The sequence below is a fragment of the Crocuta crocuta genome, unplaced genomic scaffold, assembly GCF_008692635.1.
Source record: "Crocuta crocuta isolate KB4526 unplaced genomic scaffold, BGI_CrCroc_1.0 scaffold107, whole genome shotgun sequence".
Taxonomy (NCBI): Eukaryota; Metazoa; Chordata; class Mammalia; order Carnivora; family Hyaenidae; genus Crocuta; species Crocuta crocuta.
In genome coordinates this window covers 4,194,292-4,221,682 of record NW_027531877.1, presented here as the reverse complement: position 1 = coordinate 4,221,682, position 27,391 = coordinate 4,194,292, and the positions used below count along the sequence as shown (strand labels likewise).

Below are 27,391 nucleotides of genomic sequence, written 5' to 3'. Positions count from 1 at the left end.
ACCATCAGAATAAGTTAGTGGACTGTTGGGAGGAACATAACTTTTAAAAACATTTCTGAAGTGATTTAAGATAATTTTGTTGTTGCAAGATGAAATTTCTTTTGACTCGTAGTAACTTGTGAGTTGGAACTTGTTTTTCAGTATATATTTTTATAGGGTATTTTTACTTCTGAATTTTCTTGTAGGAAATAATGATCGGTTTACAGTATCAGGCAGAGATTCCACCTTACCTTGGAGAATACGATGGTGATGAGAAAGGTAAGAAGACTTTTGATTTTGATTTTGATAATATTTGGTAGACCGTTTCCCCTAAAGATGTTTATTTAGTTATCTGATTATGTATGAGCCTTGGCAAAGATAATCTTGGCAAAGATAAATTTGGAGTCAGTGAAAGTTTGGGCCTGACTTAATAATATATCAAAATGAACTTTGAAGCTTGGAGAACCACTTCCTTCTCTGTACAGTGCTTCTTAGCCTTACAGGTATGTAAGGCACCTGCTAAAGTAGTGGGATGTCTCTGAGGGTGCAGCTGCTTGGTCTACATCCCACTATAGTAGAAGTGGGTAGAATCTTACCACCTGAGATAATCGGCTTGTTAAAGAGAAAATCCTCTTGGAAAGACAACTCTTAATGAGCAAAGAATCTAGAGGGAATTCTTTGTGACCCCTGAAAGAGAAGGTATTAGAATACAAGGATTCTTCTTTTGTATACCCCTACTTAAGTGTAGTCAGTTTTTTTGATATATCCCAGTTAATAGTTGGTTCTGAAAATGTGATGGAAAATAAAAATACAGGTACATTTCCGTAGCTGAAATTGGGAAGCTTGTAGATTTGGCCATGTGCATTTGACATTTTCCCTAATGAGTTTATTTGTTCTTGTGACATCATGGGACCAAAGCAGTATAGTGATACAACCCTTCCTGAATCTTTCTTCCTTTCCTTTGTTAGGTCATCCCCCCTTCAAAGGAAGGAAGGACTGGCTACCCTAGGGTTCTTAGCCTTTTCAGTCCTTACCAACAACATCTTCCTAAACTGCTTTCAAAGTGATATTGTCTCAGGGAAGCAAACAGTAGCTGATCATCTTCAGATCCCCCAGCCCCCCCCCCCCCCCCCCCCCAAATGCCACACAAACCCTGGAAGTCAAGTACATGCTCAGCAGCTGTTAGTTCTTAGATTAGACAATCGAGGGAGTCATCTCTCAGTTGTACACATTCAGGAGGGAAGGTATGGTAACCTTCTCTATCCTTGGAGGGAATAAACTCAAACTATTTTACCTCTTTTTGACCAAAGAGGTCAAAAAGAAACTGGTTCCAGAAATTTACATCAAAAGTCAGTCTTATTGTTTCATAGACACACTTTATTTTTTAACTTCCCTGCTCAGTGGGAGTGGTGATACCTGCCTGACAACAGTTGTGAATGAAAAGCACTTATCATGGTCCCTGGTACATAGTGAGCTTTCAGCAAATTATTTTATTACACACTTGAAGAATGCATTGCACTTGAAGCAGTGAGGTAAATACTTGGGGCATCTGTGTTAACTCTATTTTGTGAAGTAGAAGCTTTAAGTGTGGTGGAAATGTGTACATTGATAGAATATATGCCTTATTTGAGTGATCTGTGACTCATTAATATATCAGCTTCTTTAAGAGATTTTGGAAAGTTTACTTCTCTTACTGTTACCATTCTTTTTCATTTTTGATTAATTTGTTTCCTCCTTTAAATAAAATTCACCTTTTGGGAGGAAATCAGTAAAGTAAAAATCTCCCTTTCTTAGGTATTTCAGTATTGGCAGATATTTTGGTTTTTATTGTTGTTTGCTTTTTAAATTTGTTTGCAGTTTTAACCTGTATATAATCATCATAAAGGCAGGTAGGGAGTTGAAGAGAAAATTCCAGTGAGATTATTAAAGAATTTTCACAGGTTATTTTTAGCCCCTCATTAGGAGAATATAAAACCTCCCCTCTGAGTTTTACATTAGATTTCACTGGGCGTAGAAAACCTTCCCTATTGGATAGTAAATCCAACCAGCGAAAAAGCTACTTGTTATAGCCACTGGAACACTTGGCCCTTAATAAAGTTAAAAAAATTTTTTTAAACCTTTACCATTGAAAGACTCACCTTGCCAGACAATCAAATTGCTGGTGCCCTCAAAGTTAGTTGTCCCAGGGTGTAGCATATCAAAGAAGAGGAAGAACAGTTTGTATACGTCTATGAGTATGTTCATTATTTAATGTGTTAATGGGATTTTATCAGTGTATGAAAATGAAGACCAGCTGCTTTGGCGTCCTGGTGTGGTTTTGGAGAGCAAAGTTAAGGAGTACCTTGTTGAGACCTCATTAAGAACTGGAAATGAAAAAATAATGGATAGGATATCTGCAGGAACACACACAAGGGACAACGAACAGGTATACTTTAACTTTTGTTGAAACAGCAGCTTAGTCTCTTCCTGATTTTCTTATATTTGATTAAAATGTTTCTTACATGTGAACTGGATATCTCTTTTTCTGAAAGGTTTTTAAAACTTGGAAAACATATGGTTTAAAGTCCCAGGAGCTACTAGTGATAACCATCCCATATTGTTTCATGTCTTCTGGTCTTTTCTTCTATGTGTATGTACATATCTTAATTTGAATTACTTACTTTCCTTTGCCTTTGAGAATTCTTTAGTATCTCATTCCTGGTGATTTTACATATTCCATCCTGTAGCTAAAATATCATTTATTTAAATATTCTCTATGCTTAGACTTGTAGATTTTATTTATTTTTTAATTTTTAAAATGTTTTTTAAAAAATCTATTTCTGAGAGAGAGAGAGAGGGGAGAGAGAGAGAGAGACCGCATGAGCAGGGGAGGGTCAGAGAGAGAGGGAGACACAGAATCTGAAATAAGTTCCAGGCTCTGAGCTGGCAGTCAGCACAGAGCCCGATGCGGGGCTCGAACCCACGAACCATGAGATCATGACCTGAGCTGAAGTTGGACGCTTAACCGACTAAGTCACCCAGGCACCCCTAGACTTGTAGATTTTATAATAAAAATATTCTTTGGATTACTCTTGAACTTTATTCAGGAAATGTTTGAAAGTATGGTCTATTAAGATTGTATAAATTTGCTTTAGGAGCATCTGTCAAACTCTGTACCTATAGATGCAGAATACTCTTGAATGTATGTGGGATGGTGCTGGGAGTACTGCCTATTAAGTGTTATTTAGATGCCCTTCATTTTTGCCCTCTGATATAATTTTGTCCCTCTCATATACTTTTCACTCTGTATCTTTAGCCTAGGTGATCCTAACTGAAGTGAATATCCAGAGATAGCTGGACTCAGGCTTGAATTCCCAAGTAACAAAAAGAAGTCATAGTAACTGAATTTCAGAGTAGCTTTTCAATTGTCAAAAAGGATCCCCATTGGGTTTTTGTACTGATAATCCATGAAACTATAAATTAATTTTAGAAGAATTAGTGCCTTTAAAACATTAAACCTTCTAGTTCAAGAACATGGTCTGACTCTCCATTTATTTCACTTTTTTAATCACGCAAATATTTTTGTTTGGGCATCACATGCTTCTAATTAACTTAATTCTTCAATATTTTAAATACTTACATGATTTTAATTTTTTTGTAAATGGGATCTCTATTATAGTTGTATATTGTTAATGAAGAGAAATACTAATTTTTTAAAAACTTTTTTTCTCAAGCTGTTGAAACTAATAATTTTTCGGTTTTTATCAGGCTTTCTAGTCTTAAAGTAAGCATTAGTCATAACTCAGAGATGTTTGGTAGTGATAGTGATTTGAGGCCTGCTTTTCATGGAAGGTAATCATCTAAGGTTTTTACATTAGGAATAAAACCAGTGTGGTGCACCTGGGTAGCTCATTCGGTTAAGCATCCGACTTTGACTCAGGTCATGCTCTCCTAGTTGTGAATTTGAGCCCCGCATTGAGCTGTCTGGTGTTAGAATGGAGCCCACTTCGGATCATCTGTCTGTCTTTCTGCACCTTGCACCCATCCGTGCTGTCTCTCTCCCTCTGTCTCTCAAAAATAAACAAACATTAAAAAAAAGAATACTGGTGCTTGGTTTGATATAGGCTGTCTTTATTATAGTAAGGTAGTAACCATCTGCTTACAACTATCATAGTTTTTGTCTTTTTTTTTTTTTTTTTAATTTTATTTATTTATTTCTAGGAGAGAGAGAGAGAGACAGCGTGAGCAGGGGAGGGTCAGAGATAGAGGGAGTCACAGACTGAAACAGGCTCCAGGCTCTGAGCTGGCAGTCAGCACAGAGCCCGACGTGGGGCTCGAACCCACGAACCGCGAGATCATGACCCAAGCGAAAGTCGGACGCTTAACCGACTAAGCCACCCAGGCGCCCCTGTCTTTTTTTTTTTTAATGTGTATTTATTTTTGAGGGAGAGAGAGAAACACACACACACACAGGCTGAGTAGGGGAGGGGCAGAGAGAGAGAGAGAGACACGGAATCTAAAACAGGCTACAGGCTCTGAACTGTTAGTACAGAGCCTGATGTGGGGCTCGAACTAATAAACCATGAGATGATGACCTGAGCTGAGCCACTCAGGCACCCCTGTCTTTTTAAAATTAGAAATGGATACTGATTTATCAGATGTTCTTTTGGCAGCTAGATTGTTTTGTTTTTTTAAAGTTTTTATTTATTTATTTTGAGAGTGCACACAGTGGGGAGGGGCAGAGAGAGGAAAGAATCCCAAACAGGATCTGTGCTCTCAGCGCAGAGCCCATTGCAGGGCTTAAACTCACAAGCTGCAAAATCATGACCTGAACCAAAGTCAAGAGTCAGACGATTAACCAGCTGAGCCACCCAGGTACCTTAGCAGCTAGATTGTTTCTTAATGATTGTTGATTAATATCTTGTTTATTAACCTATTGATAAATTAATAAATTTACTAATATTGAGCCATCTTTGCTTTTCTTAAAAATTACTTCGGAAGTTGGAATATTATTTAACTTTCAGTTAGGTTCTCTCTGCTACAATTTGGTATATTTATAATTCCAAACAGATTTAATGAGAATAATTCTAATTTTTAAAAATTGACATGTTTCATAGTAGACCATGAGACTGTTATAAACCCTAGTCAATAAAGTACCCATCCTTCTCTTCCAGGCTAGCTGCTATTTTCTTTTATTGACACTCTTAAAGTCAGGGAATAGGTGATGTGAAGAAGACCATAATTCTGATTTTTCCCAACTGGAAAAATCATCTAAAATAGGGATTGCCCCAGCTCAGATGGCCTGACAATAAAAAATAAAAGTCAAGAGTGATACCGATGGGTGACTTCCCAGGAATAGAGTGAAAGTGAACAAACTCCTGGGATACTCGAGTCCATCACCGGGATAGTTAGTAGACTAAATGGGCAAACATACCCTCAAATGTCTTGTATATTTAGAGAGCATTTCAGACAATATTTGTCAGGACTCTCTGGTCCTGGTTTTTTTCTGTTTTAATGCTGTTAAGTGTGAATTTCTGGTAATTTTTATTGAATAGTTTTTTTCTTCCTCTTGTAGGCATTATATGAACTTCTCAAGTGTAACCATAATATAAAGGAAGCAATTGAAAGGTACTGCTGCAATGGAAAGGCATCTCAAGGTAAGCAAAGCTTGGGATCAAGAGAGGGAAATGATAGGGAATGCTCATTTGGGGACAAGCAAAGTATTGTAAAGGATGGAGCAGTCCTGTAACACTTTTGTAAGATTTATGTTCATCTTCATAGCGAATAATTGTTTCCTTTTCTTGCCCTCTATTTTTAGACGTACCAGAGATTGTTCAAATACAAATTAGTTACCCCCCTGTCACCTCCACTTTCTTGAAGAAATAGTTACAGAACAAAGCAGACCCCAGAGATGACAATATATCCAAAGTAATTAAAAAGAATGATTTTTATGATTTCATTGAGCAAAAAGTTGTTTTTTAAACTAAACAGGAAATGAAAAGAAGATTAAAGATAAAAAAGAAACATGTATAAAATATTCCATTATTACAAGAAGGATGTTTTTAGTAATCATGCAATAAAATTTTTATAGTGCTTCGGTTTTGCTTTGTGTGTGTCAAGGAAAATGGTTAACTTTAATTTTGGTCGTTTTGTTATTACATAAGTGAATTGCATGCACCATGGCTTTCATTAAGTATATAAAGAAATAATACTCTGTAATATTATATAAATGGTTTGGCAAAAATAGAAAAGCCAGAAAGAGTATGTTTAAACTTGTAGGTTGAGATAGTGTATTGGAATGTTTCCTTGTAGAAGTTGCTTTTTTAAGAAAATTAGTTTAAGTTCTTCTAATGTTGAGAACTAAATACTGTTTTTTTTTTTTTTTTCTTTAGTTCAAACTATGTTTTATCTTTATGGTGGACTACTCTTCATGGGGACTGGTCCCTAGTGTTTTTGAGGGAAGAACTCCAAATCTCCTCTGCTCCAGATAGATTTGAGTTTACTAATGTTAGCATCTTCTGGGAAGTTGAATGGGATTTAGTCTTTTGAGAGCACAGGCTAGCTCTTATTCCTATTGGATATCCAGACTGTAGCCCTCTGCAAAATGACTTTAAATAAATATATATTGATTACTTACAGTCTCTAATAAAAGCACTATGGTTTTGATATATAATAAAGCGCTTTTTTCCCATAAAGGAAATGACCTTTTCCCCTTAATTAAAAAAAAATGCTCATTGTTTAAAAAAATTAGAAAAACAATGAGTATAAATTATTTTTAAAAAACCCATTACATTCTTATTCTATCATGCAGAGAAAAAAATTCTGGGTTTTGTATTTTGGTATTGTAGATTTTTAAATATGATTTATAATGCGCATCCTTTTGGTAATCCTAACTGAAATCACTGGCATACAGAACTCTGNGTAAAGCCAATACTTTTTTTTTTTTTTTACATTTTTTTTTTAGAAGGAATGACTGCATGGACAGAAGAAGAATGCCGGAGCTTTGAACATGCACTCATGCTTTTTGGAAAAGATTTTCATCTTATACAGAAGAATAAGGTAAATTAGGCAAATTAGTACAGATTGCTTAGTAGTTACAATGAATATAAACAAATAAGTTATTTAGGTAGGAAAAAAAAGGGAAGAACTCGTTAGTGCTCTCCTGCCATTAACATTTCTTATATTGCTCTAAACATGACTAGGATTTGCCAAGGCCTGCTTCTGGGGATACTGATAGTGCATTCACCTCAACACATACACTTGTCATACTCCTAGAAAATGGATTTGCTTGGGATGCCTGGGTGGCTCAGTCAGTTAAATGTCCGCCTTTGGCTCAGGTCATGATTTTGTGATTCTTGAGTTTGAGCCCCATGTTGGGCTCTGTGCTGACAGCACGGAGGCTGGTGCCTGCTTCAGATTCTGTGTCTCCCGCTCTCTCTGCCCCTCCCCTGCTTCTCTCTCTCTCTCTCTCTCTCTTTCTCAAAAATAAACATGAAAACAGAAAACAAAATGGATGTACTATATTTTCCAGGTAGTCTTACTCTTTTACCATTTTCCTTGACTTTGATGTCTTTCTAAGCTATTCAGAGGTTTGTGGCCTCAAAAGTGTTCTCTTTAGCATCCAGAACTGCAGTTGCCCAAACACTGGTTACTAAAAGCAACAATGAATGTTCTGACAACACCAAATGCTGGTGAGGATGTGGAGCAACACGAATTCTCACTCTTTGCTGACAAGAGTGCAAAATAGTATGGCCACTTTGAAAAGACAGTTTCTTGGAAGACAGTTTGGTGGTTTCTTAGAAAGCTAACCATACTCTTCCCATATGATCCAGCACTTGTACTCATTGTTTTTTACCTTAAGGAGTTGAAAACTTATGTTCACACAGAAACTTCCACACAGATGTTAATAGCAGCTTTAGTCAAAATTGCCAGAACTTTGAGGTAGATGAATAAATATACTTTGAGAGGTTGATGGATAAATAGACTGACACATCCATTCGGTGGAATATTATTCAGTGGTAAAAAAGAATGAGCTATTAAGCCACAAAAAGACATGGGGGAACCTTTAAATGTGTATTGCTAAGTCAAAGAAGCCAATCTGGAAAGATTCTATACTGTATGATGTCAACTATATGACATTCTGGAAAAGGCAGAACTATGGGGACAATAAATAGATCAGTCGGTTAAAAATTTTTCATGGAGGGAGGGATGAATAGGCGCAGTACAGAGGATTTTTAAGGCAGTGAATCTATTTTGTATGATATTATACTGGTGGATATATGTCATTATATATTTGTCAATACCTATGTAATATGTAATACTGAGTGAACCCTAACGTAAATGATAGATCTTGGGTAATAAAGGTGTGCTGGTATAGATTCATTGATTGTAAGAGGTACTGTGGTGGTGGGGAATTGATAGTGAAGGGAGTTATGCATGTTTGGAAGCAGGAGGTATATGTGGGAACTTTGTAGTTTCTGCTCAAATCAGCTGTGAACCTAAAACTGCTCTAAAAAAATTCGGGGCGCCTGGGTGGCTCAGTCGGTAAAGTGACTGACTTTGGCTCAGGTCATGATCTCACAGTTTGTGGGTTCGAGCCCTGCATCGGGTATCTGTACTAACAGCTCAGAGCCTGGAGCCTGCTTCTGATTGTGTGTCTCCCTCTCTCTGTGGCCCTTTCCCACTCATGCTCTGTCTCTGTCTCTCTTAAGAATAAATAAAAAACATTAAAAAAAAAAACTGCTCTAAAAAGTAAAGTAGTTTTTAAAAAGTGTATGTGTGTATATTCTAGTAGTTTGGAATAGTTTTCATTTAAAAAAAGTTTTTTATTTTAATGTTTTATTTATTTCTGAGAGAGAGACACAGCGTGAGCAGGGGAGGGTCAGCGAGAGAGGGAGATACAGAATTCTGAAGCAGGCTCCAGGCTCTGAGCTGGCTGTTAGCACAGAGCCCAACCCAGGGCTTGAATCCACGAACCGTGAGATCATGTCCTGAGCTGAAGTTGGACGCTTAACCAACTGAGCCACCCAGGCGCCCCAGGAATAATTTTCATTAAAGTATGCTTTGTTTATTGTTACTATCTTTTTATCCTAAATGAACATAAGATTCTGAAGTGTTTAGGTGGGTAGGTCAATTTTTTCTGTCTTTTTCATTAATAAACTTTGTTTTTTTAGAGCATTTTCGTTTATAGAAAAATTGATCAGAAAGTACATAAGATTCTCATATACCTCCTTACCCCCCACAGCTTCCACTATTATTAATATCTTACATGAGTGTGATATATTTGTAATAATTAATGAATGAATATTGATATATAATTATTCACTGAAGGCCATCGTTTACATTTGGGTTCACTTTTTGTGTTGTATGGGTTCTGACCCCCGTGTACTGATATGTACCATTCCATGTATAATGATATCCGCTGTCATAGTATCATACAGCATAGTTTCCCAGACCTAAAAACCCCTGCACTCACCGTCTTCCACCCTATTCTTTCCCTCCCTGCAACCCTACTCCCAACACCTAGCTTTTTACTGTCTTTACTTTTTCCATTCAGAACGTCATAGGGTTGGAATCATATAGTATGTAGCCTTTATAGATTGGCTTCTTTGATGTAATAATATGCATGTAAGGGTTTCTCCATGTCTTTCCATGGCTTGAAAGTACATTTCTTTTTATCACATTTCTTTTTATCCCATTGAGTGGCTATACCATTTTTTCCATTCACCTGTTGGAGCACATCTTGGTTGCATTCAAGTTTTGATAGATACAAGCTACTATAAACATCTGGTTAAAGGTTTTTGACCTCTTTGGCTAAATGCCAGTGAGTGGGATTGCTGGATTGTATGGTAAGGGTATGTTTGGTTTTGTAGAAAACTTTCAAAATGTCTGCTAAAGTGGCTTTACCATTTTGTATTCGCACCAGCACTGAAAGTTCTGTTGCTGCACATCCTTGTCAGCATTTGTTGTTGTCAGTGTTTTAGATTTTGGGTGTTGTAATAAGTGTGTAATGTATCTTGTTTTATTTTGCATTTTCCTGATGACATTTGTAAGTGTAAAATGTGAAGCATTTTTGCATTTGCTCTTTTGCATCTGTATTAAGGAGGTGTCTGTTACAGAGGTCTTTAGCCTATTTTTTAATTGAGCGGTTTGTTGTCTTATCATTGAGTTTTAAGTGACAGTCCTTTATCACATAGGTGTTTTGCATATATTTTCTCCCATTCTGTGGCTGTCTTTTCATTCTGTTAACAGTGTCTTTTGCAAAGTAGAAGTTTTTAATTTTAATGAACTTCAGCTTAACAAATCATGCTTTTAGTATTACATCTAAAAAGTCATCATCATCCCCAAAGTCATCTTGGTTTTCTCCTATTTTATGTTCTAGGAGCTTTATAGTGTTGGACATTACACGTTTACATCTGTATTCCATTTTTAGTTAATTTTTGTGAAAGGTTTTAAGAACTGTGTCTAGTCTGTCTTCTCTTTTCCTTCCTTCATCCTTTCTTGTTTTATTTTTTGTTTTGTTTTTGATTTACTTGTGGCTCTTTGGTTGTTCTAGCACCATTTGTTTAGAAGACTACTTCACTGCATCACCTTTACTCTTTGTTAAAGATTAGTTGACTGCATTTGTGTGTGTCTATTTCTGGGCTCTCTGTTCTGTTGCATTAATCTGTATGTCTGTTTTTTCACTTGCAGCACACTGTCTTGACTCCTGTAGCTTTATTGTAAGCTTGAAGTTGGGTAGTATCAGGCCTCTAGCTTTGTTTTCTTTCAATATTGTATTGGCTATTGTATTTTTGTTTTGCCTTCCCATATAAACTTTAGAATTAGTATATAAACTTTAGAATTAGTATGTCAGTATTTACTAAATAATTTGCTGGGATTTTGACTGGAATTGCACTCAGTCTATAGGTTAAGTTGGGAAGAGCTGACATTTTAACAATAATGAGTCTTATTATCTGTGAACATGGACTATCTATTTAGATACCTTTAGATTTATTTAGATCTCTCATTTCTTTAATCATAGTTTTATAATTTTCCTCATATAGGTCTTGCATGTATTGGTTAAGATTTATATCTAAATATTTCATTTTGGGTATGCTAATGTAAATGGTACTGTGTTTTTAAATTTCAAATATCATTTGTTCATTGCTGGTATATAGGCAAGCAGTTGAGTTTTGCATACTGACCATGTATCCTACAGTCTTGTTATAACCATTTATTAGTTCTATGAGTTTTTTGTGGATTCTTTGGATTTTTGTTTATAGACAGGCATGTCATCTGTAAACAGAGACAGTTTTATTTATTCTCAATTTGTATGCCTTTTATTTTTTCTTCTTACTGCTTTTGTTAGATATTCCAGTATGATGTTGAATAGTTTAATGCCTTTTTGTATGTATGAAAATTTTGTGTTTTCTCAAAGATGAGATGAAATATTTAATTTAATGAGTAGATAAAACTTTTTTAAAGAAGGCTGGGTTGTTTAGGTCAAAATAAAACTTAAGTTTTTCAATGGCATAGGAAATTTATCGATTCATTCCATAGATAATTAAGTTCTACCATTTACTGCACATTGTTTTAAGTGCTAGAAATACATCAGTGAATAAGACAGGAAAGGTCTCTGTCCCCAAAAAGCCAGTGTTTGCCACAAAGGCTTATAGTTGTTGTTTATTGAAATATACGCTTTATTTCTTGGCTTAAAAAGTTTGTTCCTTACGTTATGCACTTATGTCATGATCACTAATCAGGGTAGAGATGCTGTGGGTACCTCATATGGTACCAATTAAGCAGTGGAGAAAATGTTTATTATGTAAGGACACAGAATTTTATCTGTTATGTTTGAACTCATACCTTTAGCTGTATATCGTTTGAACAGCCCTAGTCTGGATGTAGAGACACATTGGTGAGGGTCCAATTTTATTGTTTTTACCAAACTCGTGCAGCTGTGAACCAAACTCATGTTGAAGGAAAACACCCTACTTTTAGCTAGAAAATCATCTTAAAAAAATATATATATATATATATATATTTTTAATGTTTATTCGCTTTCAAGAGAGACAGAACCCAAGCGGGGGAGGAGGCAGAGACCGGGAAACACACAGTCTGAAACAGGCTCCAGGCTCTGAGCTGTCAGCATAGAGCCTGACATGAGGCTTGAACTCGGGGATGGTGAGATCACAACCTGAGCCAAAGTCTGACGATTAGCCAACTAAGGCACCCAGGCACTCCTAGAAAATTCTCTTAAATTGCAGAGAGAGTGCTGATCACTTTTCTAAGGGTTCTTAGTCTCTTAGAACCCTTTGATAATCTGATGAAGCTGCAGCCCTTTCCCCTAGAAAAGTGTACCTGCCTATAATTTGGGGATTTAATAGATGCCAATGAATCCCATTCATGGATCCCTCAGGGTTAAAGACACCTGCTACAGTCAGAATCACAGTAAGTGTTCAGTGAGGAAAAGTAAAGGTTGCCATTGTTTTAGGATTTTCAGGATCATTTCTGGATACACGTTTATTTTATAAACTAAAACATTCTGATTTAAATAACAAATCTTGGTCTTTTGAAGGTATCCTTATTATTAAATAGTATAAATATAAAGATATTTTTCTAACAAAATGCTTTTTGGGAGGATAGAAAATAAGACCCATGGGTTGAAGCTATAGCTCTATAGAGAAAAAAAAGAAAAGGAAAAAAATAACTAAAAATGGATTGGGTTTGTTGGTTTCTACTGAAAAATTCAACCTTTTTTTGTTAGGTGAGAACTAGAACAGTTGCTGAATGTGTAGCATTCTACTATATGTGGAAGAAATCTGAACGTTATGATTACTTTGCTCAACAGACAAGATTTGGAAAGAAACGATATAACCATCACCCTGGTGTTACGTAAGTACCATGGGGTTTATTTTAGAGACTTTTGTTTTAACTATGATATGCAGTCATGAAATTATTGTGGTATGTTTTCCAGGGACTATATGGATCGTTTGGTAGATGAAACAGAAGCTCTGGGAGGGACAGTAAATTCTTCAGCCTTAACTTCTAATCGACCTGAGCCTCTTCCTGATCAACAGCTGAACATTCTCAACTCTTTCACTGCCAGTGACTTGACAGGTAAAATGAGCATCTTTTTGTGTTCTTCAGGGGAAAATTGTGTCCTCTTTGTTTCATGACACAGGACCACTTAAACCATTTTCCATTTCTTTTTAGCTTTGACCAACAGTGTAGCAACCGTCTGCAACCCCACGGATGTTAATTGTTTGGATGATAGCTTTCCTCCATTGGGCAACACACCCCGTGGACAAGTAAATCATGTGCCTGTCGTAACAGAAGAGTTACTCACCCTGCCTAGCAACGGGGAAAGTGATTGTTTTAATTTATTTGAGACTGGATTTTATCACTCGGAGCTAAACCCCATGAACATGTGCAGTGAAGAGTCAGAAAGACCAGCTAAGAGATTGAAAATGGGCATTGCTGTTCCTGAATCCTTTATGAATGAGGTTTCTGTAAATAATTTGGGTGTGGACTTTGAAAATCACACACATCACATCACCAGTGCCAAAATGGCCGTCTCTGTGGCTGACTTTGGCAGTCTGTCTGCCAGTGAGACCAATGGTTTCATCAGTGCCCATGCTCTGCATCAGCATGCCGCCCTTCACTCTGAGTGACACGAGTGAGGAGCCCAGAGACAGTGGGTATGCAGTACCAGTAAACTTGAGGGAAGGATCAGGTTTGCTTAGTCTTTCACTGGAAGTTTGAACCTTTTTCACTATGACATCAGTGATGTCAGTATGTATAGAACTATATCTTGATTTATCAAGAGTATTTTCATTTTTCAATCCATAAATGTGGAAATGAACTATGATCAGCAGAGTTGGGAACTAAGACTGAACTCTGTGGTGCAGCTTTAAGCTCTGCTTATCTCTTCCTCATCCCCCAGTACCTCTTCTCCACTCCCTTCTTTTTCTATTCTTTTCTGTTCCCCACTGCCCTCACTCCCACTTTTAAAACCTGTAGACAGAGGCCACCGGCTCAAAACCAGCACAGATGTTCTGAACTGAATGGAGTGGCTTCTTTTCGTGTAAATTCCTTTTGCCGTAATGGATGCAGTGGAATAACAATGTTTACAGGTACCGATCCCAATCCCTGCTCAATGTAGCATTTTTTGGTTTTATTTTCTTAATTAAATAAAAGCAGGGGTAGGTTTCTTTAAACTGCACAAACATGCAAGGATTTTTTTAAAATGGAAACTTCTCTCATGTTATTCAACTAGAGCACTTCAGTTTACAAAACAGCAAGTCCATCTTTATGGAAGCCAGCACGAGGAACTGCGTGCAAATTATGAAGACGCTTGCTTGGATCCTGTATCAAAATTCTAGACCAGGGCTACCTTACACAGAATCTGCCATTTTACTGTGCGAAGAGTTCTGTGTACCTTCATTGATTGGCTAAAAATTTGGCTTTTAAAGATGTGGTATTCAGATGGGGTTTTGTCCACCATTGTCAAGATTATAATTGTAAAAATCATACTGGTCATTGATAATTTACTTTATCCTTAGGCAACTGACTTGCAGGACACAGTCTACAAAGCCTAGGATGTTGCCACTCAATGGTTTACATTTTGGGACACTTGTTAAGTTGTTTGTAGCACTGCAGTTCAAAGTGTTAATATTTTGGAGGGACTTCTAGATTTTACACTTAATGCAGTAGAACCTTGAAGTATATTTAAACTTTTTTTGTTTAGCTTGAACAGTTGGCAAGAAAAATGTGAGTTTCTGTCTATTGAAATAGAATGGTACTTTACCACTTTAAGTTTTAAAAAGTGATAGATGTTCAGATGCATCTCAAACTCAGTTTTATTTTTATTCCAGACATTGTGAATGAGAAGCCATTGTCAAAAACTTTGGCCATTTTTGCTCTATAGATATGCATCTTTAAGTTTAAAAGGTGAATTCACATGATATGTAATACAGTATTAGGATGTAATAAGCTTTGCTTTTATAGTTACAGTGGAATTTTGCTTTTTTTTTTTTTGCACCGTCTTAGTTGAAATTTTCAGTTTCTGCTAGTTGTGTTGCTTTGCAAAAAACTTAAATGTTTGGCTGCGTTGCTGATATTTGTAAGTATAAATCGCTTCAAGGTTGTGCTGATGAATAGATAGGTTGTAGTGACCTTAGTAGTGATGGAAAGGGAGGGTATTTATTATACAAACTGTGAACTGCAATGACATCCTTAGTTTTGGATGATGTGTATTCTTATTTTTGTTTGCAGCATTTTAATGAAGATTGCTTTGAAGTGTTTACGCAGTAGCATATTTACTATAAAATTTAGTTTAGCACAGTGGACAAAAGTAGTTAAATTAATAACTTAAAATCAGTCTTTAATTTATACATCTAAAGTCTAGCATTCCTGTATGCACACAGTAAATAATGGGTAGCCTGGGCTCTATGTTGCTTTCAGATATTTTTATCCAAGTTATCAGCTTCTTATTGCTGTGGTGTTGTGCTAAACTTTGAACCTTACTTCTTTTGTTAAAAATCAGTATACCTTTTATAATTTAGTAAGATACTGGCCATAATCTTCCATTGTTATAACTTTAATTTTCACTCTGGGTTTACAGTGGCTGGTTTGTATAAAATAATTTACACAAAGATGACTGAATGCTAATACCAGTTGCACTTAAATGAACATGCCCATTCTCAGTAGCTGATGCAGTAACATATTCAGTTTATCTATGCATTGCTGGGATCTTGATATAAGATGGAAACAGTGTTTCTTATCTAAAGTTTTGATTATCAGCAAGTTGAATGGACACTTTAGTTATTTAAAGATTTTTGACCAAAATCCAGAAAATGATATGAGAGAAAAATAAATTCCAGCTAGTTTAATAGATTTTTAAAAGTCAATCTGATTTTAGCCTCTTAGAGAGTGCTGACTAGCTGGTAACGTTTACTTTTAATTCCTTGTTAAAATGAGGCAATAATTTGCAAGATTTTTGTATATATATGTAAATTCTTCATATCTTTTTAGATCTAATTCAATATTTTCTGACTGCTTCCGCCATGTATAATACCATTTTTGTGCATGCTTGATGTGACATTCATAAATTGTACCACTATGACTTTATCCATGTAAAATAGCTATTTATTGAATTTTCTTTTAAAAGCTGATTTACTGGGTTTTGTTTTCTCCAGTTAAGCATCTTAACAGAGAATTTGTTACTGTTTATTAGAAGAATTGCGTTTGAGAGCATGAAAATAACTGATTTACAATTTTATGAAGAAACAATAATGCCTTTATTAAGTGTGAAGCACAATTCTTATAACAAACTGTGATAAATTCTTTTGTTTTCTTTTGCCGCATTATTTTCTTATGAACAAACCAAAAATCCATGGTGAGCAGTTGCATTGTTGGCTGATGTATCTTTTATGTACAGGGAATTTGAAGAGGACAGCAGATTCATTTAGAAGTGTAACTGGTGCTGTGATTATAGCAATACTTTTGTTAGTCGTACGTCATCTTTTCCATGCGAGCTTTTTAAATGTTTAGTTTTCCTCTTGTCATGGTCAACTGCTGAATTTACTTGAAGGGTGTAGAATACTGTTTAAACAATACTAAAGTGTGTACAATTAGGTCAAAGAATTGTGCAATTGTTTCCTTTTAATTTTTAAAATTGAGGGTCATAAATATTTGAGGACGTCAGATCTAATAGAGCATAGTGATCCTATTTAATTTAACCAAAGTCTCTAGTGAATATTTCAACTTTGAATGTAAACTAATGAATAAACCTGACCACCAAGGAGATTGTTTGCCCAGAGTTTCAAAGCACATTGTCTACAAATGGAAATTGAAATAATTTATAAAAATATTGACATTACTATGTTTTTTAAAAAGTTCTTAATTTTTTCACTAAAAGGAGGAAGGTATTAGTTTTATTGTTAAATATGGTAGATATTAAAATTCCTCTTAGATGACCAGTGATTCCAATTGTCCCAGTTTGAAATAAGTACCCTGTGAGTATGAGATTAATTAGTGACAATCACAACAAGTTTTAGTATCAGATGTTCAAGAGGAAGTTGCTATTGTTGCATTGATTTTAATATTTGTACATAAACACTGATTTTTTTGAGCATTATTTTGTATTTGTTGTACTTTAATACCTGGTGTACAGTTCCAGAAATAAACATCTGGAAATCTTTTTTTTTCTTGGTTCGTGTGAGTATTTGCCACAATTAGATTTTTATTTAATGAATCTTAAGCTATAACTCATGGGACATGGGTAGAGATTTAACCACTGTTCAGTTGGTTTTTGAGGTAGTAAATAAGATATTCGATAAGTGACAAATGGTAGATAAAATAAGTTTTCTTTAAATCTTCTATAACAACTTCTACCTAGGATAAAACAGCCATCCCAAAGTGAGGCTGGCTTATTGTACTTTTAATTCGGGAAATATTTGTTGAATGTCTGTTATGTTTCAAACAGTGTTCTAGGTTATTGTCTTTTAGGAAGGAAGACATGATGTCTATTATTCTGTTGTTATTTGACAGAATATATTTATGGTAAACTCGTCTTTTTTATCCATAGTATACATAGTTTAGTAGACTCTAGAAATATCTTTCTTAAACCTTCATTTTTCCAAGCTGAAGATCTCATCTTAGCCAAATTTCACAAGTTTGTTTCCATATTTCATTTCTTCTGAGCAGAGCTTTAGCTAGTTCTTTTTTTTTTTTTTTTTTTTTGGTTAGGGGGGGGGGGGAGGGGGGGGGAGNTTTTACTTTTGTTGGTTTTTTTTTTTTTTTTTTTTTGAGATAGAAGGGGGAGGAAGGGGAGGGAAGGGCAGGGAAGGAGAGAGAATCCCAAGCAGGCTCTGCACTGCCAGCAGAGAGCCAGAAGCGGGGCTGGATCCCACGAACTGCAAGATTATGACCTGAGCCAACATCAAGAGTCTGATGCTCAACCAGCTGAGCCACCCCTGCACCCCTGGTGCATTCTTAATATGCAGTGATCAGCTAGCACATAAGGTCCAGATTTCGTGCAAGGGCACAAAGAGGATAAAATGAAAGCAAAACACTCTTGACTCCTCTGCTCTGGTTACTTGTCTAAAATCACATTCCTTTGTGCACAGACGCCACAGAGCGTTCATGTTCAGAGCTCTCTGGTGGACACATACACATTAGTGCCTTCAGGTGGAGACTAAGCACAAATGTTTTCAATCCAGCCAACCATGCGGCCAAGTACCATGTGAGAGCTACAAAGTACTTGAGGCTTTTAGGGGAGGGAAGAGAGCCTTGTGGGAGCAGAATAATCTCTCGTGATTTGTAGACTTTATCCTTCTTGGCCATAATTTTCATCAATGATAGGCTTTGAGCTTGCTGCTTCTCTAACTTCTCAAAGGCCTGAGAGCATCTGTAAGTTGCATACTTCATTATGTACACTGGTGGAACATAATCAGTGTTTATCATTTCCCCTCCAGGTAGGTGTTCTCTAATCCTTAGAGTCTGTTTCTGTGTCTGTGTGGGTTCTCTGACAAAACTGTGTACTAGGGCACTGTATTCATGGTTCTAGAGGAGTGCTCATGTTTTTCTATGTTTAATACATTAGTTGACATTTACTTTAGAGAGACACACAGGCTGTTGTGTAACTCAAATTTGATGAGATGCTTGTACAAAGGTAAAGGTGACGCTGCTACAAAGTTTGTTTTTTTTTTTGGTGTAGAACTCAAAAGCATCTCATAAGCATGTCAGAAATGAAATCAGTCATTTATAAATCTAAAAAGAATTTTAGTAAGAAAAATACAACATGGTTTTTCTGTTTTAAAGTGTCATTGTTACATTAAAATAATTTTCACCCCTCCAGTGGAGACCAAGTCATGATACTAGGTGAGCTTTATACTCTCACCATGAGCATTTTATGAGTGAATCTCCCGGGACCCTTCACCTAGTCGGTATTCACTAAATGTTTGATGACCTAAATTACTCTTAAAATAATGGTGACTTTGCCCCTAGCTTTTAAAGAAAGACTTTTAAAGGCAAAAGTTGGAAGAATGATATAAAGAATAACTCAGATTGAACTGACATTTTACCATATTTGATCTCTTTGTGTATAACATGTTTTTTTCCTGCACTAATTTTAAAAAGTTACTGACATTGCCAGAGTTCACTACTAAAACCTTCAGCCCACCTAGTATGTCCACAAGAGTTAGTATTTCTGTATTTTACATAAGGTTCTGGATAACAGGGTCTTCTTGGTCAAGTAGATTGGCTTTTTTTTTTTTTTCTTCAAAAAATAAGATTAGTTCTCCCTGGTTTTCAGGATCTTGCTGACGCAAAAGACAAAGGAGGCTGAGAAAAAGAATCAGATCCTGTCACAAATGTACATTGACTATCTGTACATAATAAATCTGATAGAGAAAAAGAAGGAAAGTGTAATGGGATGTTTCAGGGCTGGCACCTGGGTGTTGTAAATTTCAGTACGCTAGTTGGGCAAGGTGGTGGAGGATATGAAGCATGTGGCTCTCCAGGGGAAGACCTTTGTAGGCACAAAAAGCTCATGCAGAAGCCCTGAAGTGTGTGTGTGTCCAAGAGGTTCAAGGAGTGGGAAGGAGGCAGATGTGCCTGGGGTGGAATGAGCAGATGAGATCAGATGTAGTGAATGGCTATATCCTATATGTGAAGGACTTTAGCATTTATTCCACTATATGAGGAGTAATGAGAGGGTTTTGAGCAGAGGTGGATGAAGATCTGAGTTACATTTACAAGAACCTCTCTTGGTGATCAATTCTGTAAAGATGGCAGGAGTGGAAACAGAGAAGGCAATTAGGATGCTACTGAAATTGCAGTAAACTGAAGAAAGTTGTTGATGTAGCAGTTAAGGTGGTTAGAGTCTAGTTTTACAGGTTCCATGTTAGGATTTGAGGAATGCAATAATAATACCCTGCTCTGCATCCAAGATTGAAACTGAGAGTTGGATGCGGGAGTCAGGTTGGAAATCAGGGAAGGATTATGAATGAAACTGGAGAATGTGGCTTCAGAGTTGTAGCCAGTTCAGCTTATTCATACTCCCATCTCTGAACTATTAGACTCTCACTAGCTGTGCAGAGAGACAACCAGGGTACTATATCTGCGGGCAGAGTCCACAGAAAAGGAAACGGGTCTGGGCCATGGGTGCCTACTTCTCCTCCAAAGATAACCTCAGAAAATCATTCTTCCTCCAATGGGTAGAGACACGTGAATGGCTTAGGCAGGTAAGTGTCTGACTCTTGGTTTCAGCTCAGGTCATGATCTCACAGTTCATGAGTTCAAACCCTGTACCAGACTCCATGCTGACAGAATAGAGCCTGCTTGGTATTCTCTCTTTCCTTCTCTCTCTGCCCTTCCCATGCTTGCGCGCACACACACTCTCTCCCTCTCTCTCTGTCTCAAAATAAAAAAAAGAGAATGAGGAATACGTGTTCCTCACATCACCACTATCTTTTGACTATATTTCCACGCTAAAATAATCTCTTTAACACTCTTTCAAGATTTGTGTGTGTGTGAATGTTCAACAAGAGAAGTTCCAATTTTCCCTTACCTAGCTAAAACAATTCTTAAATTACACACACACACATACATACATACACACACACACAATTAACTCATGGCAACAACATATAATTTTGGCTTTAGTTTATAATATAAAAATACAGTTTTTACAGAAGTTTATACACATCAACAGTGCAAGAATTGGTGATGACTTGGTTAAAATTTTATAAACCACCACACAAATACAAAATAAAAGAAAAATTTTAATTTCAGGCAGTAGGTTTTAATTTAATCAGCTACTGTGTATTTAGGTGAAAACCAATTACAGTTGTAACTGCATTACAAACTTGAAATTGTAATGAAGCAAATAGCTTTTAATATAAACACATTAATATCAATAAAGACCAAAGATTCCCACTCCAATTAGGCATCAAAATATTTGTTCTATAGGTGGAATTCAGAGATAAAATTAACAACAAAACATTTAGTATAAATAGTTGAGTAGAAAACCTAATTTCTAATTCATAGTTAGCTGACAATTGTATAGTAGTTTGAAAAAAGCTCTTCTCCTTGTTTGATGTCCCTGAGTGCTACAAGAATGACACATCGAAGAGGGCTGAAAACAAAAAGAATACACAAAATTTAGAAGGATTAACAAATCCAAGGTCATATTTTTAATACAACCAATTCAGGTGTTATAGCACAATTTTATTCAAATTCCTTACTCTTGTCTTAGTTATTTGATTTCCATGAGGAAATAGTTTTTAGCCCTGATGGAGTTATTTTAATTTTTTATTGATGGAGTTATTTTAAAGTACATTATGTCTATTCCACATCATTTTTAAAAAGACCACAAATCAGTAAGTTTATACACCTGACTACTACTTCTGAACATGTTGTTTTTATGTTCAGGCCCCCCACCTGGCATCACAAAAAGCATTTTAAAATAAAATTTATTATAGTTTAACATTTTAAAATTAATTTGTATCTTTGTATTCTGCAAAGATGGAAACATTACTTAAAATTAATTGGAATTAAAAAAATACTTTTATGGTCACCGTAAGACATAAGTAATCTTCAATGTTTCTGCTCAGTCAACTTTTCCTGTAATGACATTATGCTCCAGAGTATGTAGCTAAAAAAACCCAAATTGTTAGATATACAAACATACACACATATAGAGACAGAGTATGTATCAAGTACAGAGAAGAGTCAAAATTTGTTTTGTTTTTAGAGACAGTGGAAGTGGGAGGGGAGGAGGGAGAGTGAGAGAGAGCGAGGGAGAATCTTAAGCAGGCTCCATGCTCAGTGTGGAGGCGCCCAGTGAAGGGCTTGATCCCATGACCCTGGGATCATGACCTGAGCCGAAATTAAGAGTTGGACGCTCAACTGACTTAAGCCACCCAGGTGCCCCCAAAGAACAGTCTAAGTTTTAAATCTCATCCATCTTAAAAGGACAATTTAATGGGGCCCATACAAAATGAAGTTTGCTAGCAAATTGGCAGCTCAGTGACATGGCATAAAGATTATATCTTTCTAGAGCACTGCTAATAAAGAACTCTACAGAATTACTTACATTTAGAAATTGTTACTTGAATACTTTCAGACATTTGACTTATTGAACAGAAATCTTACATTAAAAATATGTATCTTTTGGGGCGCCTGGGTGGCTATGTCAGTTAAATGGCCACTTGGGCTCAGGTCATGATGTCACAGTTAGTGGGTTAGAGCCCCACATCAGGCTATGTGCTGACAGCTAGCTCAGAGGATGGAGCCTCTTTCAGATTCTGAGTCTCCCTCTCTCTCTGACCCTCCCCTGCTCATGCTGTCTCTCTCTCTCAGAAATAAATAAAAAACATTAAAAAATTTTTAAAAATATGTATCTTCTGAATATTTACTTTTTTTTCTTTTTTTTATGTTATTTATTTTTAGAGAGAGAGAGTGAGCAGGGGAGGGGCAAAGAGAGGGAGAGACAGAATCAGAAGCAGGTTCCAGGCTCTGAGCTGTCAGCCCAGAGCCCAACAGAGGGCTCAAATCCATGAACTGAAATTATGACCTGAGCCAAAGTCAGGCACTTAACTGACTGAACCACCCAGGCACACCTGATATTTCCTCTTTTTTTCAGTATTAAGTTTCCAAACCTAATAGTGAAATGAGCAAAAGAAAGAATAGTGTAATTTGGCCTTTTTCTTCAACTGGGTATTCTTAAGTGAGATGAAGAACATAATCCTTAAAATGATTAAAATAAAAATGTATTTGAAGATTGTTTTAAATAGAGGACTACAGAGAATAAAAATGGGTAAATAATGATAAATGGGTAATAAGCAGCAGAATGAGCTAAGTTCAAATAAGCCTACATTAACACATTAAGGTATGATGAAAATCAAAACTTAAGTTACATTTTTTTCCTAAAAAAAATTACTCCAAGTTCTATATAGCTTTTTCTTGGAATATATACATATATATACACACACATATATATTTAAGTTTATGTGCTTATTTTGAGAGGACACACATGAGAGGCAGAGAGAGAGAGAGAGAGAGAGAAAGAGAGGGTGAGAGAGAGAGAATCCCAAGGAGGCTCCACACTGTTACTGCAGAGCCCAATGTGGGACTCAAACCCACAAACCGTGAGATCATGAGCTGAGCCAAGAACAAGAGTCAGATGCTCAACCGACTGAGCCATCCAGGTGCCTTGGAATATATATGTTTTTTGAGTACAGCAGCAGACAGGGGATAGGAGAAGACTAACCTTTGTTTGTCACAGCTGTAGGCAATGTTTGGAAGATACTGCTTTAGTTCTATAGGGAAAACTGCAGGCACATTAAATTCCTGGTAACAGACATTAGCTGCTCTGTCTAGGAACAAGTATATATTAGAAATAGTCATTTTAGAAAAGGTCATAGAAAACAGAACTAAATTATAATACTTGGTGTGTCGTTTTCTAAATTATTAGAACATGCTCAAATTAATCATCACTATTAGATTCCAGGCATTACTAGATTATGTATGTTTTATTATCTACTTTTTGAAGATTAGAAAGCAGAGGCTCAGAAAGGTTGAAGGTTAAGTAGAAGAGTCAGGTTTCAAGTTCATATCTCCCTAACACCAAAACCTATGCTAATGTAGCCAGATCAAACTTATATTTTTGGGAAAGGCAAGCCCTAGAGAAGGTAAATGACTCACAAACGTAGCAACAGAAAGGGGATACCAGTCTAGTTTAAGCTACAAGTTTCTACTGAGGCCATGACAAAATGATCACTAATGCTCTCTCTTTGTTTAACTATTAAAAAGTGCTAAAATAATAATTATCAAAAGAGCATTTACCAGTTACCTATATGTACTGCAAAACCAGAAGAAAAATAGTAAATTAAAGAATTCCAATTAATGTATATCATTATTTTCCCAAATTCTTTGATATCTGATCTCTCAGTAGTATGGTTTACTCACAGGCTTTGAATAGCTGAGATGTTAAATTTAACTGCTTCTGGCACTCAGTCATATGGCAAAGGAGGAAAATTACTACTGCTGTATTTATATCTTGTCTCACAAACCCATGAGTCCAACTTACCATTTGAACAATTGTTGACATACTGTCCTACAGCGAGTGGATTACAAATTTCTGATGTTAGCCATGTACTGTCACTCATTTTTAAAGGACCAAGTCGATCCCTCCCATTGCAGGATCTGAAACAGGTGAAAGCATTAGCTAAGGGATTGTTCTTTTATGTCTTACAATAAAATACAAAAGTACAAAATTAACCCTAGAACTGAACAAGTCCAATTTCTCTTAAAAAAAAGTTTTGTCTAGTCAATAGGGCAACTGAGTTGCCACTTAGCAGCTGTCTAAATAGATTTTTATTTAAAGTGAAAAGGCCAGGGTCATGGCCATTTTGCTGTGGTTCTGTGTCCTATCATTATGTTTGAACACGGGCACTAACTTACCTGTATACGACTTTTGATATTCCTTTGTCATTTCCATCAATGAGTACGCCATCCAGGCATCTAAAAATAAATGGATTTCCAATAGACTGGAAAAAGATTGGCTCATACTTCTGATATACTGTACCTATTATGAAAGAAGATAAGGACATAGCAACATGTAAAAATTATTAACGTCATGGTAAGAACCTTTCTCGGGAACATAAACATAACATGAAAGAAGATAGTTTACTTCCTCTACTTTTTTCTAATATTTCACCTCCAGTCTAGATTATCACATTCTCTTTGGCTACTTTTTCCCTTTAAAGAATCCCCAAAAGTAAAAGGAGCAGAGGATCAACTTGTTCACAGAGCCAAAGAAAATGTGACTATTTTGATTAATTAAAATGTGAACACCACATTTGAGATTCAGCTTTACAAAGTTATGGGGCTTTTTGTTTTGTTTTTGCTTTTTAAAATACAGTGTGACTTGACATCTATTAGAAAGTCTTTTGGGTGCCTGGTGGTTCAGTGGTAAGCGTAGACCTTCTGCTCAGGTCATGATTTCATGGTTGTGAGTTTGAGTCCCACATCGGTGAACTCAAGACCTGCTTCGCTTCAGGTAAGCTCAAGCCCTGCTTCAGGTGAGCCGCGTTTCTCTCTGTCTCTCTGTCTTTGCCCCTCCAGGGAATTCTCTTTCTCTCTGTTCCTCACTGACTTGTGCCCCACCTCTCTCTCTCTCAAAAAAGTCTTTTTTTAAGAAATTTATTTTGTTAATAACCAATAACATTCAGGTTGTTTTGTTAATAACCAATTAAATAACATTCAGGTTGTTTCTTTCACTAGCAATAGAAGAAAGGAGAAAAATAGTATTCACTGGGTGCCTCCTATGTTATGGGCATCCTCATCTATTAAATTTATTTTAGTATTAATTTGTTAGCAGCTCCTTCTCTTTAGTCTTTACAGTTAGGTTAGTTGTGTAGGAGGAAACCAACTATTTTGCTTAGGGGTGTAAAATTAGAAAAGAGTAGAATGACATTTTGAAGACATATGTCTGAATTAAACATTCACAAATAATGTAATCTTAGTTTAACAAATAACATACCCTACTGAGCATTCTAGTCAATGATCTTTTTGCAAAGAAGCTGCTTTACTTTCAAAGCATAGAAATGACAGGAAAGTCTTTATTCACTGATTTACGGGTTTAAATTCTGTCATTCCTGTTTTAATCCGTACTATTTTTACCTTTAGTTGTCAATTATGTAAGCCAACTAACTTATTCTCTAGTGCTTTCTAAGTAATTCATCTAATCAAAGTAGGCATACTATATTCTAGATTTAACCACTGACTACAGAAATTTCCTTAAAGTGCTTTTATCCAAACACATACTCAAAGATGCTAACACATAAACTAATTTACAGTTATTTTCCAAATCAGGATTTACAATTGTATAAAAGTCTCAGTTTCCAATTCAGCCCCTTACTCAAAGGATTATAGGAATATTGTGTTGAACTTATATTAATTGATAAATAGGAAACTCTCGGCAAAGCACTAATTGTGCCATTACCAGGATACATAGATACAACCGCGCCTTTTGGTACCAGTCCTCTGGAAACGAAGACACCTTTTCCAGCAGAAATCAACGAGCTAGTTGCTCGGACAACACTGAAACCCATTGTCTTATAAAGAATTTCTTCTGGTTTAAAGATATTTTGCTGTTGATGTCTGTATTCAAGCAGTTTCACCCTTGGATGTTGAACTGACAGTAGATCATGATATTTTGATTTAACAGTTTCTGGAAGCATACTCAAGATATCTGATTGCTTATTGAAATCATTAATGAAAAGAGCCTGGAAAACTTTCAGTAATGCTCCTAGGACATCTTCATCTGAGATAACTTTGTCTTTGGATTCCTCTGGAACATATCGGAGGGTCCTGAAAACAGGAAAAATTTCCATTCACTATCCTTCAAGTGATTAAAGTCAGGCTTCATGCCTTCAGGTCTTCTGAGTTGCTGGGCTTAATGACGATTGTTCCCATGTGTGTGAAGGGCATAAAACTAAAAAGTTCAGAAAAGAGTTGTTTGGGGATGGTTATAGTTACCTAACTCCCAGCAACACCTACCCAAGTTAGCAATAGCCAGTTATCTGTGAAAGGTTCTATCTGTACCAAAAGCTGTTGGGTCCTTACATTCATTATCTCATCTTTGCAGACAGGGAAACTGAGGCTTGATGTTGGGGAACTTGCCCAAGATCCGAAAGCTGTTTAGTGGGAGAGCCACAGCTGAAACAGAAATCTTCCTCCCCCTACATCCATGGCAGTTAAGGGAATATCACATAAGAATCCTCATATTGCAAAGGCTCTTTTTATAGGCATATAATTTCAAAGACAAATTTAACATTATATACTTTGTCACATTCTCTCCCGGGAGTACTTACTTCTTTAACGGCTGCATCATTTTTACTTGCATAATGGTAGTAATTTTACTTCTTGACAAAAAGTCTTTTCCGCTAAACAACACTATAGTAATCACGGCCCTGAATTCACGTTTCCGCGGTATGAAACTTTGGAAAAGCTCTTTGGTTATTAACTAGCCTTCAGCATTGCTCGTTTTGCCTATTTAAGTGAGCATTAGTGAGCTTCTTCCAGATCACTAGCGCGCCACTTACTAGAACCGGAATTAACACTGACTCCACCGCCACCCACTCAAGTAGATTCCTTTCTTCAGGCATGGACCATTCTAAACCCAACACTCGGAAGCGTTTTTTGACATTCTGCTTGTTTTTCTGCGTCAGCTAGTGTAAGCTGTCATCCTCACATCCAAGCCGGGCTGCTTTCAACAGATAAACTACGGAGCTGTGAAAATAAACCTCGGTTTGTCTTTTCTGAGGAACTTCTAACTATGCCCTGGCGGAGAGAAGGCCATGCACCCTCACGCTGTATGAACTTTGTTCTTTTTCAAAAGTTTCTATTTTTTGCCAGGACAGAAGCACCCGTCAGCGAA

The 27,391-nt window shown here is 36.4% G+C and overlaps 2 protein-coding genes across 9 annotated transcripts in view; one reads left to right on the top strand and one right to left on the bottom strand.

Annotated features, from left to right (window-relative positions):
* Nucleotides 1–17,144, top strand: part of MIER3 (MIER family member 3) — a 187,054-nt gene extending 169,910 nt beyond the window's left edge. For 6 of the 8 annotated variants that reach the window (XM_077772988.1, XM_077772991.1, XM_077772987.1 and 3 more), the window contains 7 exons: nt 186–258; nt 2,253–2,404; nt 5,534–5,615; nt 6,923–7,017; nt 12,707–12,834; nt 12,917–13,059; nt 13,156–17,144. In XM_077772988.1, coding sequence (XP_077629114.1) covers nt 186–258; nt 2,253–2,404; nt 5,534–5,615; nt 6,923–7,017; nt 12,707–12,834; nt 12,917–13,059; nt 13,156–13,613 — 1,131 coding nt within the window. In that variant the 3' untranslated portion in view covers nt 13,614–17,144. The remainder of the gene's footprint in view (nt 1–185; nt 259–2,252; nt 2,405–5,533; nt 5,616–6,922; nt 7,018–12,706; nt 12,835–12,916; nt 13,060–13,155) is intronic. The other 2 variants (XR_013337294.1, XM_077772994.1) reach the window with 2 other exon arrangements.
* Nucleotides 17,145–20,711: 3,567 nt separating this feature from the next.
* SETD9 (SET domain containing 9) overlaps nt 20,712–27,391 on the bottom strand; it is a 7,682-nt gene continuing 1,002 nt past the window's right edge. Inside the window, exons 2-6 of the mRNA XM_077773054.1 lie at nt 25,955–26,322; nt 24,412–24,535; nt 24,038–24,153; nt 23,219–23,324; nt 20,712–21,082 (exon numbers count right to left, since the gene is read on the bottom strand). Coding sequence (XP_077629180.1) covers nt 20,995–21,082; nt 23,219–23,324; nt 24,038–24,153; nt 24,412–24,535; nt 25,955–26,322 — 802 coding nt within the window. The 3' untranslated portion in view covers nt 20,712–20,994. The remainder of the gene's footprint in view (nt 21,083–23,218; nt 23,325–24,037; nt 24,154–24,411; nt 24,536–25,954; nt 26,323–27,391) is intronic.